Source organism: Camelus ferus, chromosome 13, assembly GCF_009834535.1.
Source record: "Camelus ferus isolate YT-003-E chromosome 13, BCGSAC_Cfer_1.0, whole genome shotgun sequence".
NCBI classification, from domain to species: domain Eukaryota; kingdom Metazoa; phylum Chordata; class Mammalia; order Artiodactyla; family Camelidae; genus Camelus; species Camelus ferus.
Window position 1 is genome coordinate 15,699,193 of NC_045708.1, and position 18,937 is coordinate 15,718,129.

The following is an 18,937-nucleotide window of genomic DNA, read 5'->3' on the forward strand; positions in this document are numbered from 1 at the left end:
CAGGCTGCCTCCATCTTCCCATCTCTACATTGGGTGCTGTCTTGCTGCCTCGGCTTCATAGCCTCTGCAGGACTGCCAAGGGGCCCGCACACCGTGGGACGGCCCCTCCCAGCTCCCCGTGCTGATCTGGTCAGCTCCCTGGGGCAGGGGCAGAGGGGAGAGAGGCCCAGGTACGGGAAGAGAGCACATGTCCTCCGTGCTCATTCAGGCCCGGGCTCAGGGAGGATTCCTTAGAAACTTCCTGTTCCTGGAATCCTCCATCAGGGTCTTCCCAGCTCCCTGGAGAGCTCAGTAGCAACCAGCAGGAAATGGGACAGATAATTGCAACTTTAAATAAGGCCAAGTTAACGCTCCGTGCCAGGCCCAGCACTGGGGACTTTTGGAGCTTTAATGGGAGGCAGCAGGAAGCCCTAGACAGGCACTCAGAATCCACATTGTTGCCACTAAGTCCCTGGTGACCCCAAGCAAGTCACTGCCCTGCTCTGAGCCTCAGTTTTCTCATCTGTGAAATGGGGACCAACTGGCATCACCTATGAAAATTCCTAGGACAGTGCCTAGCACATACAGTAGCAGGTACACAGCTTAAGTCAGGATTAGGATTATTATCCCTGTTCTAATGCAGCTGTCCATCCCACCCAACCCCAGAGGTTTCTCTGGGAGCTGTTCTCAGTCCCATTGTCCTCTGGGTAACGAGGGGTGATAAAAATTGTGGTACTAACCTCTCCTGGGCAAAGCTGGCTGTGCCAGGCCTGTGCTAAGAGCTTTGTATCCACACCTGTGGACAAGTCTTAGCGCTCCCACTGCCTAGATGAGGTCACTGAGGCTGCAGGCACAGGTGGCTACGAGGAGGAGAGGGCCAGCAGGGAAGGGATGAGGAGCACCAGTCAGCATGAGGGTACAGGACCACCCACCACACACCTTAACCCCATCAGAGAAGCGTCCTATCCCAGCGGGGTGCACACCCACGTGGCGAGCTGCTTGAGGTTCCAGATCCAATTTCTTAATTAGAGCAGGAATTCCTGAGCCTTCTCCCAGTATCAGCGGGTCTGCCAGGGCCACCCCCAGGCTGCCGCCGCCACCACTACTACCACGGAATTCCTAGTGAGGAGGAGCCCCAGTGTGGGCCTGGGGAGTTGAGGGCTGATTGTGGCCAGTGGTCCTGTTGTCTTCTGCTGCCAGGTGGACCAGCAGAGTGGCATCGCCAGCAGCTTGAGAAGGCTGCTTCTTGGTTCAACTCTGAGGCAAGGCCGGCCTGTTGTGTTTGTGGTCTTGGCACAGACCACCTGCTCACTGTCTGACATGGCCTCTCCTTGTGCGTGGGAGGAGCTGTCTCCTGGTCACACTGGACACCAGAGGCCACCACATTCCACCCAGCAGTCACAGGTGGACTTGTCCCCATCCAAACACCAGGCTAGGAAAGGGCACCAGATACTCTCTGGAGAACTGTTGTCCAGAGAAGAGGCATCTAACCCAAGCTGGGAAAGGGGAGGAGGTTGTTGGTCAGGAAGACTTCCTGGAAGAAGAGATGCCTGAGCTAAGTCTTAAGGGTAAAGAGAACTTTTCCAGGTGAAGAAGGTGGGTAGAGGAAGTGGCTTGGTCAGGTGAAGGAGGCAAAAGGAGGTCTAGAATGTTTAAGAAACTCTTCTTTCCTGTCCTGGGCGTTACTCCTGTCACTCTGCCTGCCTGCCTGCCTGCCTGCCTGCCATGGCCCCATCTTTTCAGAGAGAGTATTCCAGGCAGGGATATGACCAAGGGCAGAGGCTGAGCAAGGGAGACAAGAAGGCATGTGCTCTGACAGGGAGCATACTGGCTCCATGGGGTGGAGGGAGGTGCGGGCAGTGTCCTCCTGACACTCCTCAGGCTGCAAAGGCACGCACACGTTGTGGTGGGGAGAGTACAGGACTTCGTGTCAAGTGGCCTTGTCCCCTGCCCTTTCCCCCTCTCTGGGGACAGCTTCCCACCTCTGGATCAGACCATGCCAGCTCCCTGATTCCACGCTGCCATCTTTGGGCCTAGAAGCCCCCCACTTCCTGACCCCGCCACCTACTTTAGCCCTCACCTGAGACTGAGGACTCCCAGAAGGCTTCTTGGGGCCATGAAAGGAGTTTGGGTCACACAGCCCAGAAATCAAAGTCTGCCTTCCTCACCAACTTGCCAGGGATCTTGACCCACTAACTTGTCCTCACTGAGCCTCAGTTTGCTCATGTGCAAAATGGGGGCAATGATATATCCCTTGAAAGGTTTGGGGAGCTCAGATGAACTCAGATATGATCTTCGATGTCCATTGTGTGGCTCAGTGCGTGACATAGTAGGTGCTTAGCGAATAGTCTCCATGATGATGGAGATGCTGGGGGTGGGGTCGTATTCATTAGCCTCCTGGCCAGCTTCCTCCCTGCATCTGGCTCAGGGCGCCCCTTCCTCACTGTCTTCTCCACCCTCAGGGTCCCCTCATTCCAAGTCCTGTTGCTTCTCAGGCCCTTCCACTGTCATGAACCCTTCCGTGCCATTATGTCATGAGCCCTGGTGGCTCATGCTGGAAGCTCTCAGGCCTGCCTGGCTCTTTGTCTGGCATTGCCTCTCAGAGTTTTGGGAAACAGTAGCCATGGAGGCTCTGATCATGAAGATGATGATGGAAATTGTGGGCATAAGGGGAAATGCCCCAGCAGAACTGTCTGCTTCACCACCCGAGATGCCAGGCGCAGTCAGCAAGTGAACCCAGGGAGTGAGGGGGAGCAGGCGGAGTCTCACCGAGCAGAGAGCAGATGCCCTGGGGGCTCTGTCAGTGCACCAGTGCTACCACCGAGGGCCACAGGGGCAGAGCTGGAGGGGACTATTAGCATCAGAGGGATGCAGGCATTCTGGAAACAGCTCCTCTGAGACAGCAGCTGCTTTCAGAATGAGCCAGGGCTTTGGAGCCATCAGACCTGGGGTGGAGTTTCTGCTTTGCCCCCAACCAGCTGTGTAGCCTGGGGCAGCCCTCTGCACCTCTCTGATCCCTAAGCTACAATTTCCTTGTCTATAAAATGGATCCATTACAGCAGAGAATGCAGTGTGACAACTGAATCAGGCCATCCTCCTTTGATGGCTCCCTGCTGCCCTCATGATGGTCTTGGCCATTTGGCCTGGCATTTGAGACTGTTTGTGGTGTCTGCAGTTCTCCTCCTCCTAGGCCTGCCTCTCCCTCATGTAGCTCCCTGCAGGGGCCATGCTCATTCTCTCCTCCTGGCCTTTGCATAAGCTGTTCCTTCTGCCTGGAACACTATTTCTCCTCTCTAGCCTGGCTGTCTCCTGCTCCAATACCTAGGGGTTCAGGCCAGGGTCACTCATTTGATAAGTCTCCATTGATGGATATGGAGGAAGAGAGGTCTACAGGCCAGGGGGGCCCCATTGAAATGGCCTATCTTGAGGCAGAGGGAAATCAGATTCAGAGACTGGAGTACAGAAGCCAGGATGCCAGCCTGACTGAGCAAGGGGCTAGATCCAAGGGTAGAGTATGGAACTTGGAAGGTCCTTGGGAACTGAGGCTGGGAACCATTAAGGGTTTAGAGTTTGTACCAAAGCAACACATTTATTGAAGTCAGTGATAGCATCTATTTTTGATTTTTGATACTTAGAATGGCCCTGGCACAGAGTAGGTGTCCAGTAAATGCAGGCTGGCTGGATGGGAGGAGATAGGTGAGTGGCAGGTTTTTAGGTGTACAAGTGAGTGATGTGAATGGACGGACAGGTAAATGAATGGTCAGGTGGATAGACGAATGAAAAGGAAAGAAGGAAGGGAAGGGAAGAAGAGAGGTTGACTCAGTGGGAAGATGGATGGATGGATGGATGCACAAACGGATGGAAAGACAGATGGATACTTAAGTGGGATGTATGGGAGGGCAAATGGGTGGTAGATTATTGGGCGAGTGGAATGATGGATGGGATAAGTGAGAGGGTAGATGGATGGGTGGGTGGGTGGGCAAACGAGTGCGTGGATGGCAAGAAGGCAGAACGATTTCATAAATAGTTGCTTGGATTGGGTGATTCAGTGGATGGATGAGTATGAAAGTAGGTGGGTAGGTAGATGGATGGGTGGATTGTTGGGTAAATGAATGGGTGGGTGGGTGGATGGATGGATAAATAGATAAGTGAAGAGATAGGCACGCAAAAGGGTTAATAGGTAAATGGGTAGGTGGCTGGATGGCAGGCTAGGTAATGGGTAATTGCCAAGACTGGATGGCTGGAAAGATAGATGGATGAGTTGGGGGTGGGTCAATGGGTGAATGAATGAACAGTAAAATTTCATGTGGCTAAATGTCTGACATCTTGCCCAGAAGCAGAGGGGTGGTCTGGATTCTCGGATTTGAGTTAATTGTCCTTCACTGGGAGAAACCAGTGCCAATTAGGCAAATAGATCTAGTCCCAGCAGGTCTTGCAGCAGGCTTCCTAATTGACTTCAACCTGACAGACCCCAGCTTGGACTTACAGTGGCCTCTGTCTTATTGATTTGTAACTTACACTCCATACACATCCAAAAGGATTTGAGGTGACTTATAGTATTAAACCTGCGTGCAACAGGACAGTTAAAAATGAAATGAGAAATTGAGAGGCCACAGAGCAGAGTGGTTAAAAGTGTACCTGGTTCAACTTTTGGATCTGCTGCTTACTAGCTGTGTGACACTGGGCAGGTTGCTTAACCTCTCTGAAGCTCATTTTTCCCTATCTATAGGAAGAAAAGGAGGAAGAGATGAAGGAAGTTGGTTTAATGGGGGAAATGTATGCATGATGATTAGATACCTAGGTGGGATGCTAGATATATGGATGGGTAGATGAATGAGTGGTGGGTTATTGGGCGAGCGGAATGGTAGACGAATGGGGTAAGTTAAGGGATAGAGTGGATGGATGAATGGATGGGTAGATGGGTAAATGAGGGCATAACGTGTTGTGAGTATCAAAGGAGTGACAGCACAGTCGTTGGCATTAAGTAAGCCCTTGAATGATATAGTGTATGGAGCCATCTTGATAACAGTAACCCTATTTCCTGGAGGAAAATTCCAGACACCCAGACTGATGATATAAGCAGGAAAGAGCATTTGATGTCCAGGTAGGCTGGGGGTCAGGGCGAGGTGGGAGGTAGGCGGTTTTAACAGAAGCTGAGGACTACCACAGTGATCCAGACTCAGTCCTGCCCACAAAGTGCTCAGAGTCCAGTTGGGCTGATGAATAGAGAGTCACAGGACAGGGTGACAAGGGTGACAATGAGAGACACATAGGACTGTGGGAGCCCCAGTGCTAGGATCATCAGAAAGACTTCTAGGAGGGGGTGACATCTGAGATGGGTCTTAAAGGATGTGTATGAGAGTCCTAGGCAGGTCAGGAGGGCGAGAAAAGTTGCAGGGAGAAGGAAGAACCTTGAGTCCTGAACTTCAGAGTGAGAGCTCTATCCAGTGGGCAGAGGGGAGGTAAAAAATATTTAACAACCACTCAGTAAGGGTGCTGACTGTAAACAGCTGGGGTGCCTGGGCTCCTGCCTCCCTTAGCCACCTGAGGGGGGTCCCAGAAGTAACTGCCTTTCTGAGTGCTTCTCCTCTTCTTTAAAAATGGCCATGACAAATGTTCCCCACTAATCAGTCACTGTTAGGATCTCACAAGATAAATTCCAAAAGTTCTCAGCACAGCACCTGGCACACAGTAGGTACTCAGTAATGCCAGCTGCCATCATTATATTTTTATTACCTACTTAATAGATGGGAAGGGTCAGTGGATTCATTTAGGTAAAAGAGCTTTAAAAATTAAAAAACACTGGACAAATGTTAGCTGTGTGAGTTAGCCTAGAGTGTGTCAGGAAGGCTCAAGGGCAGTAGACTTGAGTTCAATTTCTAAATTGCTGTGTGACCTTGGCCAAGTCACCTAGCCTCTCAGAGTCTATAAAATGGGACCAGTAACAGTGCCAGGCATCCTCAGGATTGTCGTGAGGACTAACAGAGCTCTCGTGTGTGAGGGCTGTTCCCGTCCCTGCCTCCCTTCTTTCCCTTCCCCAGAAAGCCCTGGTGTTCATTTACCACCCACCCCACCCCCCAGCAACCCCTTCCCAGACCCCCATCCATCATCCTGTCCTTTGCAGAGGTTAAGTGGGTCCCCAAGCAGCGAATCCAAACTCTCCCGAAGCCCTGGCCGCACAATGCGGCCCGCTGTTAGCGAGCACCCCGGCTGGCCGAGAGGATTGGGTTTCAGCCGGCAGCCAGCGCTGGCGGATGCCCAGGCCAGCAGCGGGCAGGCGGGGGGACAGAGCAGAGCAGCCGGCGTCGCGGGGACTCCTCCACCCTGGCCTGAGAAAACAAGAGCAGGCTCCAGGCAGGCAACCGAGGCAGAGAAGGGCCCCCAAGCTGCAGGAGAACAAGGAGGGGCATGTGCTGCAAGAGTCGTCGGGCAGAAGGATTTTACATTAGCTGGGTCCCTTTTCCATGAGCCTGAGGGCAGAGTAGGGGGCCGAGCTGGAAAAACATCACGCTGCCTGTTGGCAGATTTCGCCCTAGAAAGTCCATAGCCTTCCCGGAGCTGGCCCAGGGTTGCTCTCGCATTGCCATCCCTTGCTTGCTTTGAGCCAGTGACCCCAAGACCCTCTTATCCGCTGATCCTCATCTGGTTTTCAGAGAAGTGGCCATGGGAAACCCAGTTGGGCTGGTGGTTCAAATCCAGCTTTGCTTCTTTTTGGCTGTGTGACTTTGGGCAGGTCTCTTAGCCTTTCCGAACTCGGTTTCCTCATCTGTGCAATGGGGGTAACAGTGCCAGCCTTGCGGGGTGTGCAGAATGATTGCTCAGGGCCTGGCACTGAGGGCATGGTACAGGAAAGCTCGGATTTTTTTCCCCTCCCGTTTATGAGGCAGCATAGCCTGGTGGTTTCTGAGGTCAGACCAGACAGATCCTGCCCTGCCCCTTACTGACTGGGTGGCCTTGGGGAGGACCTTGATCTCTGCAAGCCTTGGCTTCCCCATAATTTGTTCTGGGATGTCAGTGAGACAGTGTAGATGACACGTCCACCGTCGTCCTCCATGAGTCCGGTGATGCTCGCTGTTGCCTTTGTATGGCCCAGGCTTTGCGTGTTATAAAGACCCTTTGCACCCAGTACCTCCTTGGATCCTCAGAGCAACCCTGTGAATTACACAGAGCAAGGATTTTATGATCCCCATTTTACAGATGAAGAGACTGAGGCTCAGGGAGATGAAATGACTTTTCCAAATTACCCAGTTTTTCATCACCCTTGAACTTTATCTCCTGATTCCTGACTGTTGCCTTCTCTTAGAATTTCTAATATGGACCATGGAATGAATGCTCTAATTCCCAGCCATTGATGGCCCGCCTCTGGCCTCCCAGCTGTGGCTAGCATCTCACCAGGCCTTGCTGGGGTAGACGAGCCTGTGTTCAAGTCAGCTTAGCCTCATTAGCCCCAACAGGGAGCAACTGGAGCTGCTGGGAAGGGTTCAGAGAGAACAGCATCCACTGCTTGGGTCACGTGCCATCTGAATTGGCTGCCTGGGCTGTGGTATGCTGGTCAGTCTGGAGCAAAGACCCTGGGGAACAGCTAGGCAGTGTCTGTCCATCTTCAGGATAGACCATGTTGTCAGGACAGGCCATGTCACCACCCTCCTCAGGAATCCTCCATAGCTCCCCATTGCCTTTGGGACAAGATCCAGACTCCTTAGCCCCACATTCAAGGCCCTACAGGTCTGGCCCCCATCCTGAGCTACCAGATCCTTCCACCAAGCATTTTGTTCCCACCCCTTGAGACAGAAACTCCAGCATGGTGCTGTGGTTAAGAATATGGGCTTTGGTGCAAGGTAGACGTAGCTCCCCCACTTCCTGGCCATGAAAACCTTGAACAATCTCTCCTAACTTTAGTTTGCCATCTATAAAGGGAAATTAAATAAAGTACCTTTTTATAAATAGTATGATGAAATGAGATAATGAGTGCTAAACCCTCAGCCCAGAGCCCACGAGTGAGAACCATTCCTCAGATTTTACTGTTGCTCAAACTGCTCCTGAAGTTTCATACCTCTGTGCCTTTGATTCTGCTGTGCCCTTTACACAGCATGCGCTTCCCCTCTTCTTCCAGCTCGAATGCCACCTCCTCTGAGACGCCTTTGCTAATTCCCTGGTCAAAGCTAATCCTTTCTTCCCCTGGGTTTCCTGGCTCCCATCCCAGCCGTTTTACTCTGCCTCTCCCTATAGAAAGCTCTCGTCTCGGGCACTAGTCTGGAAGCTCCTTGAGGGAAGGTCGGGCGGAATGTTTCCAGGTCCCCCAGGCTCAGCACAGGGCCTTGCACACATTAGGTAGAGGAATGTTCGTTGAATGACCCTGATCTTGTTACTTAACCCAGGAGAACTCAGGGAGAGATGCCAAGAAGAAAGAGCCTTTGAGTTAAGTTTTGGAAGGGAAGTTAGCCAGGCTACAAAGTTGGAAGGGCCAGACATTCCAAGCAGAAAAATTGGGAATGGTCGATCACCAAGGCGCAAGGAAGCAGTGCCTTTTGCAAGCAGAAGGAAATTCAGGGCGGCTGGACACGGCTGGAAGGTGATTGGCCGGCCCAGTCAGCAGGGGTGTGGAATGCACTGTTGAGGAACCAGGACTTTGTCCTGCTGGCAGTGGGAGCTCTGAAAGGCATTAAGACATGATCAGACATGGGCTTTAGAGCCATCACCCAGCTGCCACGTGGAGATCAGATACATCTACTGTGTATCAGGACCAGTTCTCAGTGCTAGGGTTACAGTGGTGAAAGAGGCAGACACAGAGCTCCCCTAGAATGAGGGCCCTGGGAGATGGCAGAACAACAGGACTCACCTACACAATGTCACTTAATTCTCACATGACCCATTTTACAGATGGGGAAACTGAGGCCCAGAGAGGTGTATGGGCTTGCACACACTAGAGAGTGCCAGAGCCAAGGTTCTAGCCTAGGCAGTGTGTGCCCCATTTCCCTGCTGCCCTCCCCTCTTTCCTTTCCTATCCTTACACAGGCCCACACAGAGGGTGAGAATACAGAAAGTCCTGGTATCTGTGTGTGTGTTTTAAGCCTATTGCTGAAGAATCCTAAAAATAACACAGTGAAGAATGGGACCGATGTGGGTTCAAATCCCAGCCCTGCACTGTGCCCTTGTGCAGGCTGCTTCGCCTCTCTGACTTTAGTTTCCGTGTCTATAAAATGGGGTTAATAGAATGTAGCCCCCAAGTTACCATGAGCCTGAAACTGTATTTACAGTGCCCAGCTCAACGCCTGGCACATAGTAGGTGCTTAATGAAAGTTCCTCCTCATGTCTTTGAAACTCTCACCTACTGTCATTAGTGTCGACAGTGTCTGTGACCCTAGAGGAGTATGGCCCAAGAAGGGGTCAGACAGCTGACCAGGGGTAGACTGGGGAGCAGAGGGTGACCACTCGCCCCTGCCTGAAAACAGGGCCCCTCGCAGCCACCTTCCTGTTGGCCCAGCGTTAACGACTTCAGTGTGTCTCCTCTTTTAGCTCAAATATTTCTGAAATGCGCACTGCTCATTCACACATAGCCAGAGGGGTCTCGAGCCTCCCCAGCCTGTGTGATCGGGGCCTCCTGATTGCTTTCTTCTGTGCAGTCTCCAGGAAGCAGAGGGAGTGCGGGCGCAGTGGGGCGAGGGCCAAAGCCGCTCACCAGGGCCCAGATCCTGTTTTCCCACCAAGAAAGGCACTCCCGGCTGGTGACTGGAGGCCCTGTTTCCAGCTTTCACCTGGATGCTAAGCATCTTGTCCACGTAGCCTCAGTTTCCTCATCTTTCCATTAGGGTTGTTCAAATGGTCACTTTAAGCATCCAGGGTTTGGGTACTGGGCATTTCCAGGATTAACTGGGGTAAGAGTGCCTGGAGGCAAGTGAAAGGCAGGGTAGGGGGTGGGTGGTACCTGGGGGCTGGCAAGGATGTGAGCAGGTGGGTGTGACCCAGCAGGGGGACCTCAGAGAGCCGCCGACCTTTCCTGGGCTGCCTCTGCTCCCACTCTCTAGATCGGCCCTCAGCTCCCCCCACTGCCCGGCCCACCTTCACTCACATCAATTCCCACCAGCCATGCTATTGTCCCCTACATCCCTTTGCCTTCTGCCTTCTGCCTAGCACGCCCCTCCCACTCACCCTCTCCTGACTCCCTTCTAACTCACTCTTCAAGCTTCTATCCGTGTCACGTCCTCCAGGAAGCCGCCCCTTAACTGGGCGTTGTCTTCCGCTCCTTCCACGCCCGGTTCCCATCACGCTCAGTACCCACACACATCCCTGTTGCAGTCTTTGTCACGTCGTGTGGTGATTGATTATCTGTGTACAAGATTGTCGTTGTCACAGTGAGGGCGGGGAGGCGGGCATTTCCAGCACTTCAGAGGCAACTTGGTGGCGCCTAGGGCCCCCCAAAGTGTGGCAGGTGAAGGGATGTTAGGGGTGAACATTTTTAATTGTAATGGTCTTATGTTTATTTCTTTCCTTTTATGGCAAGTGATATTGGTTTCCCATTTATAATAATGCTAACTTTTTCCTCTTTAAAATGCACTTAAGGAAAAAAAAAAGAGTCAGAAGAAATTTGGTAATTAAATAATAGTACAGCCTGTAGGTGGAAACAGCTGAAGTCACGAGAGTCGTCCTGATGGAGCAGGACACTAGCATGTGTCCAAGGCCTACAGTTTTCAGGTGAGGGAAGGGGATTTCGCCTTCGACTAAGTGCTAAGCCCTGTGCCAGGTCTTGGGTCAGGTAAAGAAGGTGTGAAGGGGGGAAGGATCAGAAGGAACAGTGTCGGAGAGGTCCAGGGATGAGAGTACAAACAGCCTGTGCAGCTAGAGCCCAGCTTGTGAATGGAATAGATGTGTGACCTCGGGCAAGTTCCTAAGCCTTTGTAAGCCTCAGTTTTCCCATCTATGAAATGGAACAGTATCAACTATCTCTTGGCATCTTGTAAGAATGCGTGTGAGGGTCTCTGGCTCCTAATAGACAGGGTCTCTGTCTCAGCGAACATGAGTTCTCTCCCTCTGTGGATTTGGGGGATCAGAGGGGAGAAGTCTGGGATGTTATGGGGAGGAAAGAAGCACTGGTGATGGAAATAGGGCTTGGCTTTCTGAACCCACCCAGGTTCCTGAGGCAAGAACTTCTGACTCCAGATTCCCTGGGAAACTGAGTTTGACTTTGGTGCTTGGTTTGAGAGGAACAAAGGGGAAACCAGGGCATCCCAGGAGAGCAGCATCAGATGGACAAGGGGGAGCCCCACAGAGGCTGTGGCCCTTGAGTGAGAGGCTGATGCTTGTCAGGTGTTGACAGGCACTATCTGGGATGTAGAGGGAGATGCTTGGACTCCTTCACTTGCAGGGGCCACCTAATGAGCCCAAAGGGAAGTGTGTGTGGGCCCTGGGTCAGCCGAAAACACCACGCCTGATCTAAGAAAGAATAGCTGCCACTTACTGAGGGTCCACTTTGTGCTGGGCTGCAAGCTAATTGACCTCCCCCCTCGTTTAGTCCTTCTGTCCACCCTTGGAGGGTATTATGGCCATTCTCCGGGTGAGGAAACTGAGGCTTAGAAAGCTTGCGGGTCCAAGGTTACAGGGCAAGCAGGTGGCAGAGCGGGTACTGGCGTTGAAGTCTCTCTGATCTCCCCACCCTAGCTGATCTGCTCTGCTTACCTGCTTTTTTTGGGGAGGGTGGAAGGAGGTATAAACATTGAAAGGCAAAAGGCCAAAGAGAAGTTATGGGAAGAGCCCTCGGGGTTCCCTCCTGCCATGGCCCCAGGGGTAACAGCTTTCACAAAGGCGGGCTTGCAGACAGAGCCCCGGACTGGCTTGGTGAGAAGGGAACATGGGAGGCGCCGGCCTCTGCATCCTTCCCAGGAGACTTGCAGTCTTGACCTTCCCTCTAGCCCGTTCCTGTCTGTGAACCAGCCAGCCCATTGATTCCAGTCCTTCTGAGATCCTCCCCTTGCTGGTTCCAGATGTGGTGGGAGGCAGAGGGGAGGGGAGCAGTGGAAGCCCCCACCTGAGCTCCCTACGAGCCCAGAGTTTGAGCACCAGCTTTTAGTGTTTGACTTTTGGCAAGTCATTTGCCCTCCCCGGGCCTGAGTTTCCACCCCAGCGATGAGGATGTCAGTTCACAGCCCCTCCTCTGGGCCGTGGAATCCTCTAGTGCTTGGCCTCTGGGTCAGCCCAAGAATCCAGCCAAGGGGTGGGGCCACCTGCTTGGCGGGCTTGCCTCCCCCACCCAACCTTTTTCTGGTCCCAAACAGTCTCCTCTCTCCCTTGTTCCACACAGCTCCCAGCAGCTGTTCCTCGGGCCCAGGCAGAGAGCCCGGCTTGGCGCGTCTCTGGCTGAGGCCGATGAGAGAAAACAGGTTAAAAGTTCAGCCCTTGTTCTCTCCAGGAAGAAAAATCTGTAGCATTCGGAGTGTGAAAAGGAACCCTTTTTTCAGCTCCAAAGCAGCACAATAGAACTTCCCTCCAATTTGCCATCAAAAAGACGTCCTTGGCACTGGACTCCACCGTCCCTGGCACCCTCCTCCCCCCTCACCAGCCCCCAGTGCAAAGGGACACAGTGACCACAAACACAAGCCACAGGCGGTCATGGGGACACTGCCGCATCCTCTCTTGTCATCTTGTGCGTCTGACTGGGGTCACCTCTGGCTCAGTGCATCCTTCTGCCCCACCCTCCCATCCACACTGCCCCTGTCCTAGTTCAAGACCTTGTCACTCCCATTTCGACCTTCACAGCGGCCTGAACACTGTGCACCCTGCCTCCACTCTCCTCGCCCCTGTCCGTGCAGCCCAGGCCATCAACCTAAGTGTCTAGAAGTTTATGAGGTGGGAGGCAGAAGACGCACACCTCCCACTCTGCCACCAACTCCAGTGTGATCTTTAGGAAGTCTCTTCCCCCTCTGTGCCTCAGTTGCCCTATGTCCAAAATGAGGCAGTAAGGCTAGACCAGGGATAGCATCTCAAATGGTACATGCTAGTTTCCTGGAGCACTGTGCAGCCACAGAGTGTGGGGATTGATTAGTGATGTCTGTCCTGGGCACAGAATTGGAGCCTAGTAGCAAGCATGCCTCTCACTTACTCTCGCTGATCTAGGTGGTGTGGAAGGTCCAACCGTGGCCTCCTAGGTCTCTCTGTCTACTCTCTCACAACTATTTTATTTACATTTCATCTCCACTACCACACTGTGAACTGCTCCATAGTAGAGCCTTGCTATTCAAATTTTCTCCCTCAGGGTACCCAGCACAGAGCTTGGTACATAATGGACATCAGGGTGTATTTGTTGATTGAATGTGTGAGCAGTTTGAGTCTGCTCAATGCACTGCAATTCAGTTCAAAAGCATTTGGAATCCCCTGTGGCAGGGCAGGGGTAGAGAGGAGGAGTGCTGAGCCTGATCTAGGGGTGAATGGGGATCTCTCTGGCCCTGTGGGTCTCCTTTGTCACTGGCCGTGTGGCTCCTTTCTTCCAGCTGCTGGAATGAGGGGAAGCACGTGGGGCCCTGGCTGGTTCAGAGCTGATCTGAATTTCCTGAACCCCCAGAGGGCAGGTGACGGACTAGCCCCCCTGGGCACAATGCTCACCTCCAACACCCCTCCACCTCCAGGGCCCTATCCTAGGGGTGGAGTTGGCTGAGCCCTGGGGAAAGGGGCCTAGGGATGAGGACAAGGTGAAGAATTCTAAGTTCGTGGGGAAGGGGGAAATGTATCCCGGACGCGCGGGCCAGAGGGCCAACGTGAGGTAACTGATGCAGCTTGGCCGGGACCCAAGGGAGGCCCCTGTAAGGTTTTGAAAATTTGACGCAAGCTGAAAAGTGAACAGAACCCTAAGTTTGAAGTAAAAATTTGAAATTTCCTTGAGGACTTTCTGAAGTCTATCCAGGAGACCCCAGGTTAGGACCCTTCCCAACCAGTGAAGGAGCAAAGGAGCAATACCTAGGACAGGACTGGCTGGGAGGGTGGGATGTGACCATGCGTAGAAGGGCTGGAGCTGGGCCTTTAGGGGTGGAGCCTAGAGGAACAGAATCAGATGCTTGGCTGGAGTGTGGGGATGTGTGGGGTGATGGAGTGAGAGGCAGGACCTACAGGGAGGTTAGTCTGTAAGGTCAGATGATTGTTTGGACGTATGGGAGTAAGTGGCACTCTGTAAAGAAGGCCCTCAAGGGGTCGGTTCTTGGGGTGATTCACAGTGCTGGGAGGGCAGCTCGTCGGTGACTCTTTACTTTCCCCACAGAAACACTGATGGACTCAACCACGGCGACAGCGGAGCTGGGCTGGATTGTGCATCCTCCGTCAGGGGTGAGTCAGCGGTCCTCAGACTGTGCCTGGTCCCCCACGGTGCCTCGGGTTCCACTGCAGGGCCTGGATGCCCCCTCGCATTCCAGCCCCTTTCCCTCCCTCAGGTCCCAGGACCCGACTTCTCAGTGCCCCTACTGCTGGTCCCCTCCCATTGATGGAGTGCCAGTTACCATGACAACATGCTGGATGCTTTCAGCCTTCATCCCATAGAATTCTAAAGGCGAGGCTGAGAAGTGGGTACTTGCAGTACCCCCGTTTTACAGATGAGGAAAGTGAATTGTGATTTCCCGAGCACCCGCTATGTGTCGGATACTGTATCAAAGCACTTTTACACGCATCATCTCCAGTCCTGTGGGGAAGAATTACCTCCATTTTACAAGTGAGAGACTGAGGCTCAGAGAGCGGTAGCTGCCTGCGAGGGACCCCATAGCTTGTAAGTGATGAGGCTCAGGTTTGTATCCAGGGCTGTGACCTAGTCCTCTGGGTCCTCTTTCTGGGTCCCCATCACACGAGGCTCCCGCTTCCCGAGCTCTTATCACCACACTTCTTTGGGTCCAGTGGTCTGAGCCCACGTAGGCTGTGAGCTTCCCAAGAACAAGATCAGGCACAATTTGAGATTCCTCTTTCTTCCCGCAGCAACCAGCCCAGGACTTACACACAGGCTATGGGATCAGACACTTGAAATTGTGTCCCAATTCTGCTACTCCCCAGCTGTGTGATTTGGGGCTAGTTCCCTAACCTATCTGAGCTTTAGTTTCTTCATCTCTAAAATGGTGATAATAGTGTCTTCCTCACAGGACTGTTGTGAGGCTCTTCTGCAAAGTGCCTGATGTGAGTGGGCTCCCCATAATGAGTAGCTGTAGTAACTGTCACCATCACCATCACCGTCATCAGTTCTAATAGCATCCCTTCCTCATCCCCCTGATCTCTGGGGAGGGGTCTGGGCTCCCACCGCCCATTCCTCCCTTTCCCCCTATCATGGCTCCTCCCCTGGGACCCAGCTGCTGCCCCAAGGAGCTGCATCCTTCCACCCCCTCAGGCCTGTGCTCTCAATAGGCAAGGCCGCAGGGTCAGACCTCTTTCTGTGGCTCTTTCTTGTCACTAATTTTCCATCTGCGAAGGCGGCTGGGCCCACAGCCCCTCCCTGCCAGTAATGAGGCCAGGCTGGGCTGCAGGGCCCCGGACGCAATTATTTGGGGTGTTTGGGCTGCAGGGCCCCCGCGTGTTAATTAGAGAGAGGGGAGAAAGGCAGCGCGCTCTAATTAAGTGCTCTAATTAAGTTCTGAAGAAGAGCAGTGATTGTAACAAGGGGCTGACTTTGTCACATGGTGCCACCAAAAAAAAAAAATTAAATGCAATGTAGGGAGCTTCAGCGCTGCCAGTGAAGTAGCGGGTGGACCGGCTCCGCCTTCCCTGTATCCATTCGCCCCGCACAGCATCATCTCTCCCCAAGCTGGCGGCCACTGCCCCACCCTGTGCAGGCGTGGCCCAGAGAATCTAAGGGAGGCAAAAGGACAAAGAACACCCACTTGAGGGTGACACCTCTCCTACCACTTGCCCTCCCCTCCACCAGTCACATTTGGCAGTTGGGAAAATAGAGGCCCAGAGAAGGGAGGTGACTTGCCTAGCGCTACACGTCAAGTTAGCAGAGCTGGGACAAAACCCAGGAGCCCTGGGCCTATGCTGGGTCCTAGTGTTTTGAGACAGCAGGGCAAACACGTGGATGGGTCTGGGTCTGTGTGACCTGGGTCAGGTAACCTCACCTCTCTGGTCTCTACTCCCTCATCTGTAAAGTGGGGATAACTACTCCACATGTGATAATCATGACAGAGAAATGAGATCCTGCTAACGGTACCCACCGGCACAGGTGACGGGGGCATCCTGCTGTTGGGGCTCTCTTGAGTCTCCCCTTCTTGGGTCTACCCCAGGTGAAGCCAGCCCAACACCAAGAGGGGTACAGGGGAAGGAGGGGATGAGTGGCTGCCTTCAACAAGCTCTCAGTCCCACTCGGGAGACCCAAACAAGAGGGCCAGGAGTGCTCAGCACTCATCCAGGCAGATTGTCCCCGAAGGCCCAAGGGAGAGCTGGTGAACACAAACACTGCAGCCGGAGGGAGAGCCCCACTGCAAGAGGTTCCAGAAGGAAGGACGGGGGCACAAAGTGTGAACAAAGGCTCAGCCTGCGCGTGAGCTTGACTTGTGCGTGTCTGTGAAGGAAACATGGCCTGTGCCCTTCCTTGCCAGCTTTCCATGGCCCTGCACGGCCCCCTCCAGCAGTGGGGCTTGGGAATCACAGCTGAGTGTGGGAGAGCCCAGGCCGGGGCCCGTGAGGTGCCAAAGTACCTGCCGCAGGCAGGCAGCGGGGAAGGTCTCCCTCCAGCACCGACCTAGCCACTGAGGCCCCGGAACAGAGGTGCTGTCTCAGGGAAAGGCCCTGCCTTCCTGTGACGGGGCGAGGGCTCTTCTTCCACTGGCCTGGGAGCCTCTGAGGGCAAGGACTCTGTCTCCATGGTCAGACAGGGAACTCCCAGCAGGGAACTCCTGTCTGCCCCATCAGACAGGTAGCTCCCCAGGCACAAGCGCTGTCTGCTCTTAGACAGGGTGGGCCTCTCCCTGGTTGCCCTTCCAGGTGGGAGCTTCCCAGAAGCAAGGGCTATGTCTCCTTTATCAGACTGGTTACCCCTCGGGGTAAGGGTCACTTCTCCCGTATTGAGTCAGAGAACCAAGAGCAGGGTGTGTGCCCTTCCCATCAGATTGGCGAGTCTCCCTCTCAGACTAGGGAATTCCTCAGGTCCAAGGCCATGACTCCCCTTCAGCTTGGAGTTCTCCAATGGTAGAGATCATGTCTTCATCATCAGACTTGAGGACCCCTAAGGAAGATTCTGTGCCCCCCCATTGGACAAGGAGGCCCCCCATGGTAGGAGTCCTTCTCCTCCCATTGGACTGGAGGATTCCCTATGGCAGGATCCGGGCCTCCCCTCTTAGACAGGGCGGTCCCTGGGGCCAAGCCCCTCCCTCCCCCACTGACCAGCATTCCCCCCACAGTGGGAAGAGGTGAGTGGCTACGATGAGAACATGAACACCATCCGCACATACCAGGTGTGCAATGTGTTTGAGTCAAGCCAGAACAACTGGCTACGGACCAAGTTCATCCGGCGCCGCGGCGCCCATCGCATCCACGTGGAGATGAAGTTCTCAGTGCGTGACTGCAGCAGCATCCCCAGTGTGCCCGGCTCCTGCAAGGAGACTTTCAACCTCTATTACTATGAGGCTGACTTCGACTCGGCCACCAAGACCTTCCCCAACTGGATGGAGAACCCGTGGGTGAAGGTGGATACCATTGCTGCCGATGAGAGCTTCTCCCAGGTGGACCTCGGTGGCCGGGTCATGAAGATAAACACCGAGGTGCGGAGCTTCGGGCCTGTGTCCCGCAGCGGCTTCTACCTGGCCTTCCAGGACTACGGCGGCTGCATGTCCCTCATCGCCGTGCGCGTCTTCTACCGCAAGTGCCCCCGCATCATCCAGAACGGTGCCATCTTCCAGGAGACACTGTCGGGGGCTGAGAGTACATCGCTGGTGGCTGCCCGGGGTAGCTGCATCGCCAACGCTGAGGAGGTGGACGTGCCCATCAAGCTCTACTGTAACGGGGACGGCGAGTGGCTGGTGCCCATAGGGCGCTGCATGTGCAAAGCGGGCTTCGAGGCCGTGGAGAATGGCACCATTTGCCGAGGTAAGAGCCACAGCGGGGGAGGTGCCCCTACAAGTATATGGCGTTGGAATCGGCTGTGGGCTTGAGCCTAGCAGCTGGGAGATCAGGCTGGTCAGGGCAGAGGCCTGGAGCTGACCGTGAGGCACTCTGTGGCCAGGGTTTCCAAATCTACAGCCGTGGTTCAGCTTCTTAGAGGGAGACATTGAACAACACTTCTGGAATGGCGGGATGTGTACGTACTGCAGGGTTGTGCACACTGATTTTAGTTGGTATGAGGATAAAGGTTCTCATCTTAATTATTTTTTATTAGTGGTGGTAGGTGGCACTTTATTTCTTCATTTACAAAAATGATATAGTTTCCTTTTTAAGAAAATGTGTAAGTCACAGTAAATAACATTTATGAGATAATATTTATTGAGCTCTTGCTGTATCAGTCAGTATAGGCCAGGCCATGCTGAAGTGACAAAACAATAAAAGTTTATTTCTCACTTAATGCTACATGCCCATCATGAGTCAGCTTAGGATTCCTCCCTCTGGGAGCCAAGCAGATGGAGGAGCCACCGTTTGGAATATTGTGATCAGCGGGGCAGAAGGAAGGAGCAAGTGTGACAGACTGTATATGGACTCTCAAACTTCCCCCTGGAATGGCTCACACATCACTCCTGTGCACATTTCAGTGGCCGAAGCAAGTGATGTGGTTACTTCCAAATCAAGGAGATGGGGGAGCGCATCCCCACCATGAACCAGGCCTCCTGACTACCATTTTTACCACGTGCTGAGCACTTTATAGGTACATCTAACTCATTTAATCCTCATAAGAACCTATGAGGGAGACTGCTATTTTATGGGAAGAGATTGCAGCTCAGAGAGCTCATACAGCGAGGAAGTGGAGGAGCCAGGAGTCTTACCCAGGTGATGTGATTCCAAACCACCCTCTTAACCG

General features: G+C 53.5%; 1 protein-coding gene across 3 annotated transcripts in view; it reads left to right on the forward strand.

Moving 5' to 3' along the window:
• Positions 1 to 18,937, forward strand: part of EPHB2 (EPH receptor B2) — a 176,010-nt gene that overhangs the window by 46,413 nt on the left and 110,660 nt on the right. For all 3 annotated transcript variants that reach the window (XM_032495410.1, XM_032495408.1, XM_032495409.1), the window contains exons 2-3: positions 14,222 to 14,286; positions 17,331 to 18,015. In XM_032495410.1, the coding sequence (XP_032351301.1) occupies positions 14,222 to 14,286; positions 17,331 to 18,015 (750 nt within the window). The remainder of the gene's footprint in view (positions 1 to 14,221; positions 14,287 to 17,330; positions 18,016 to 18,937) is intronic.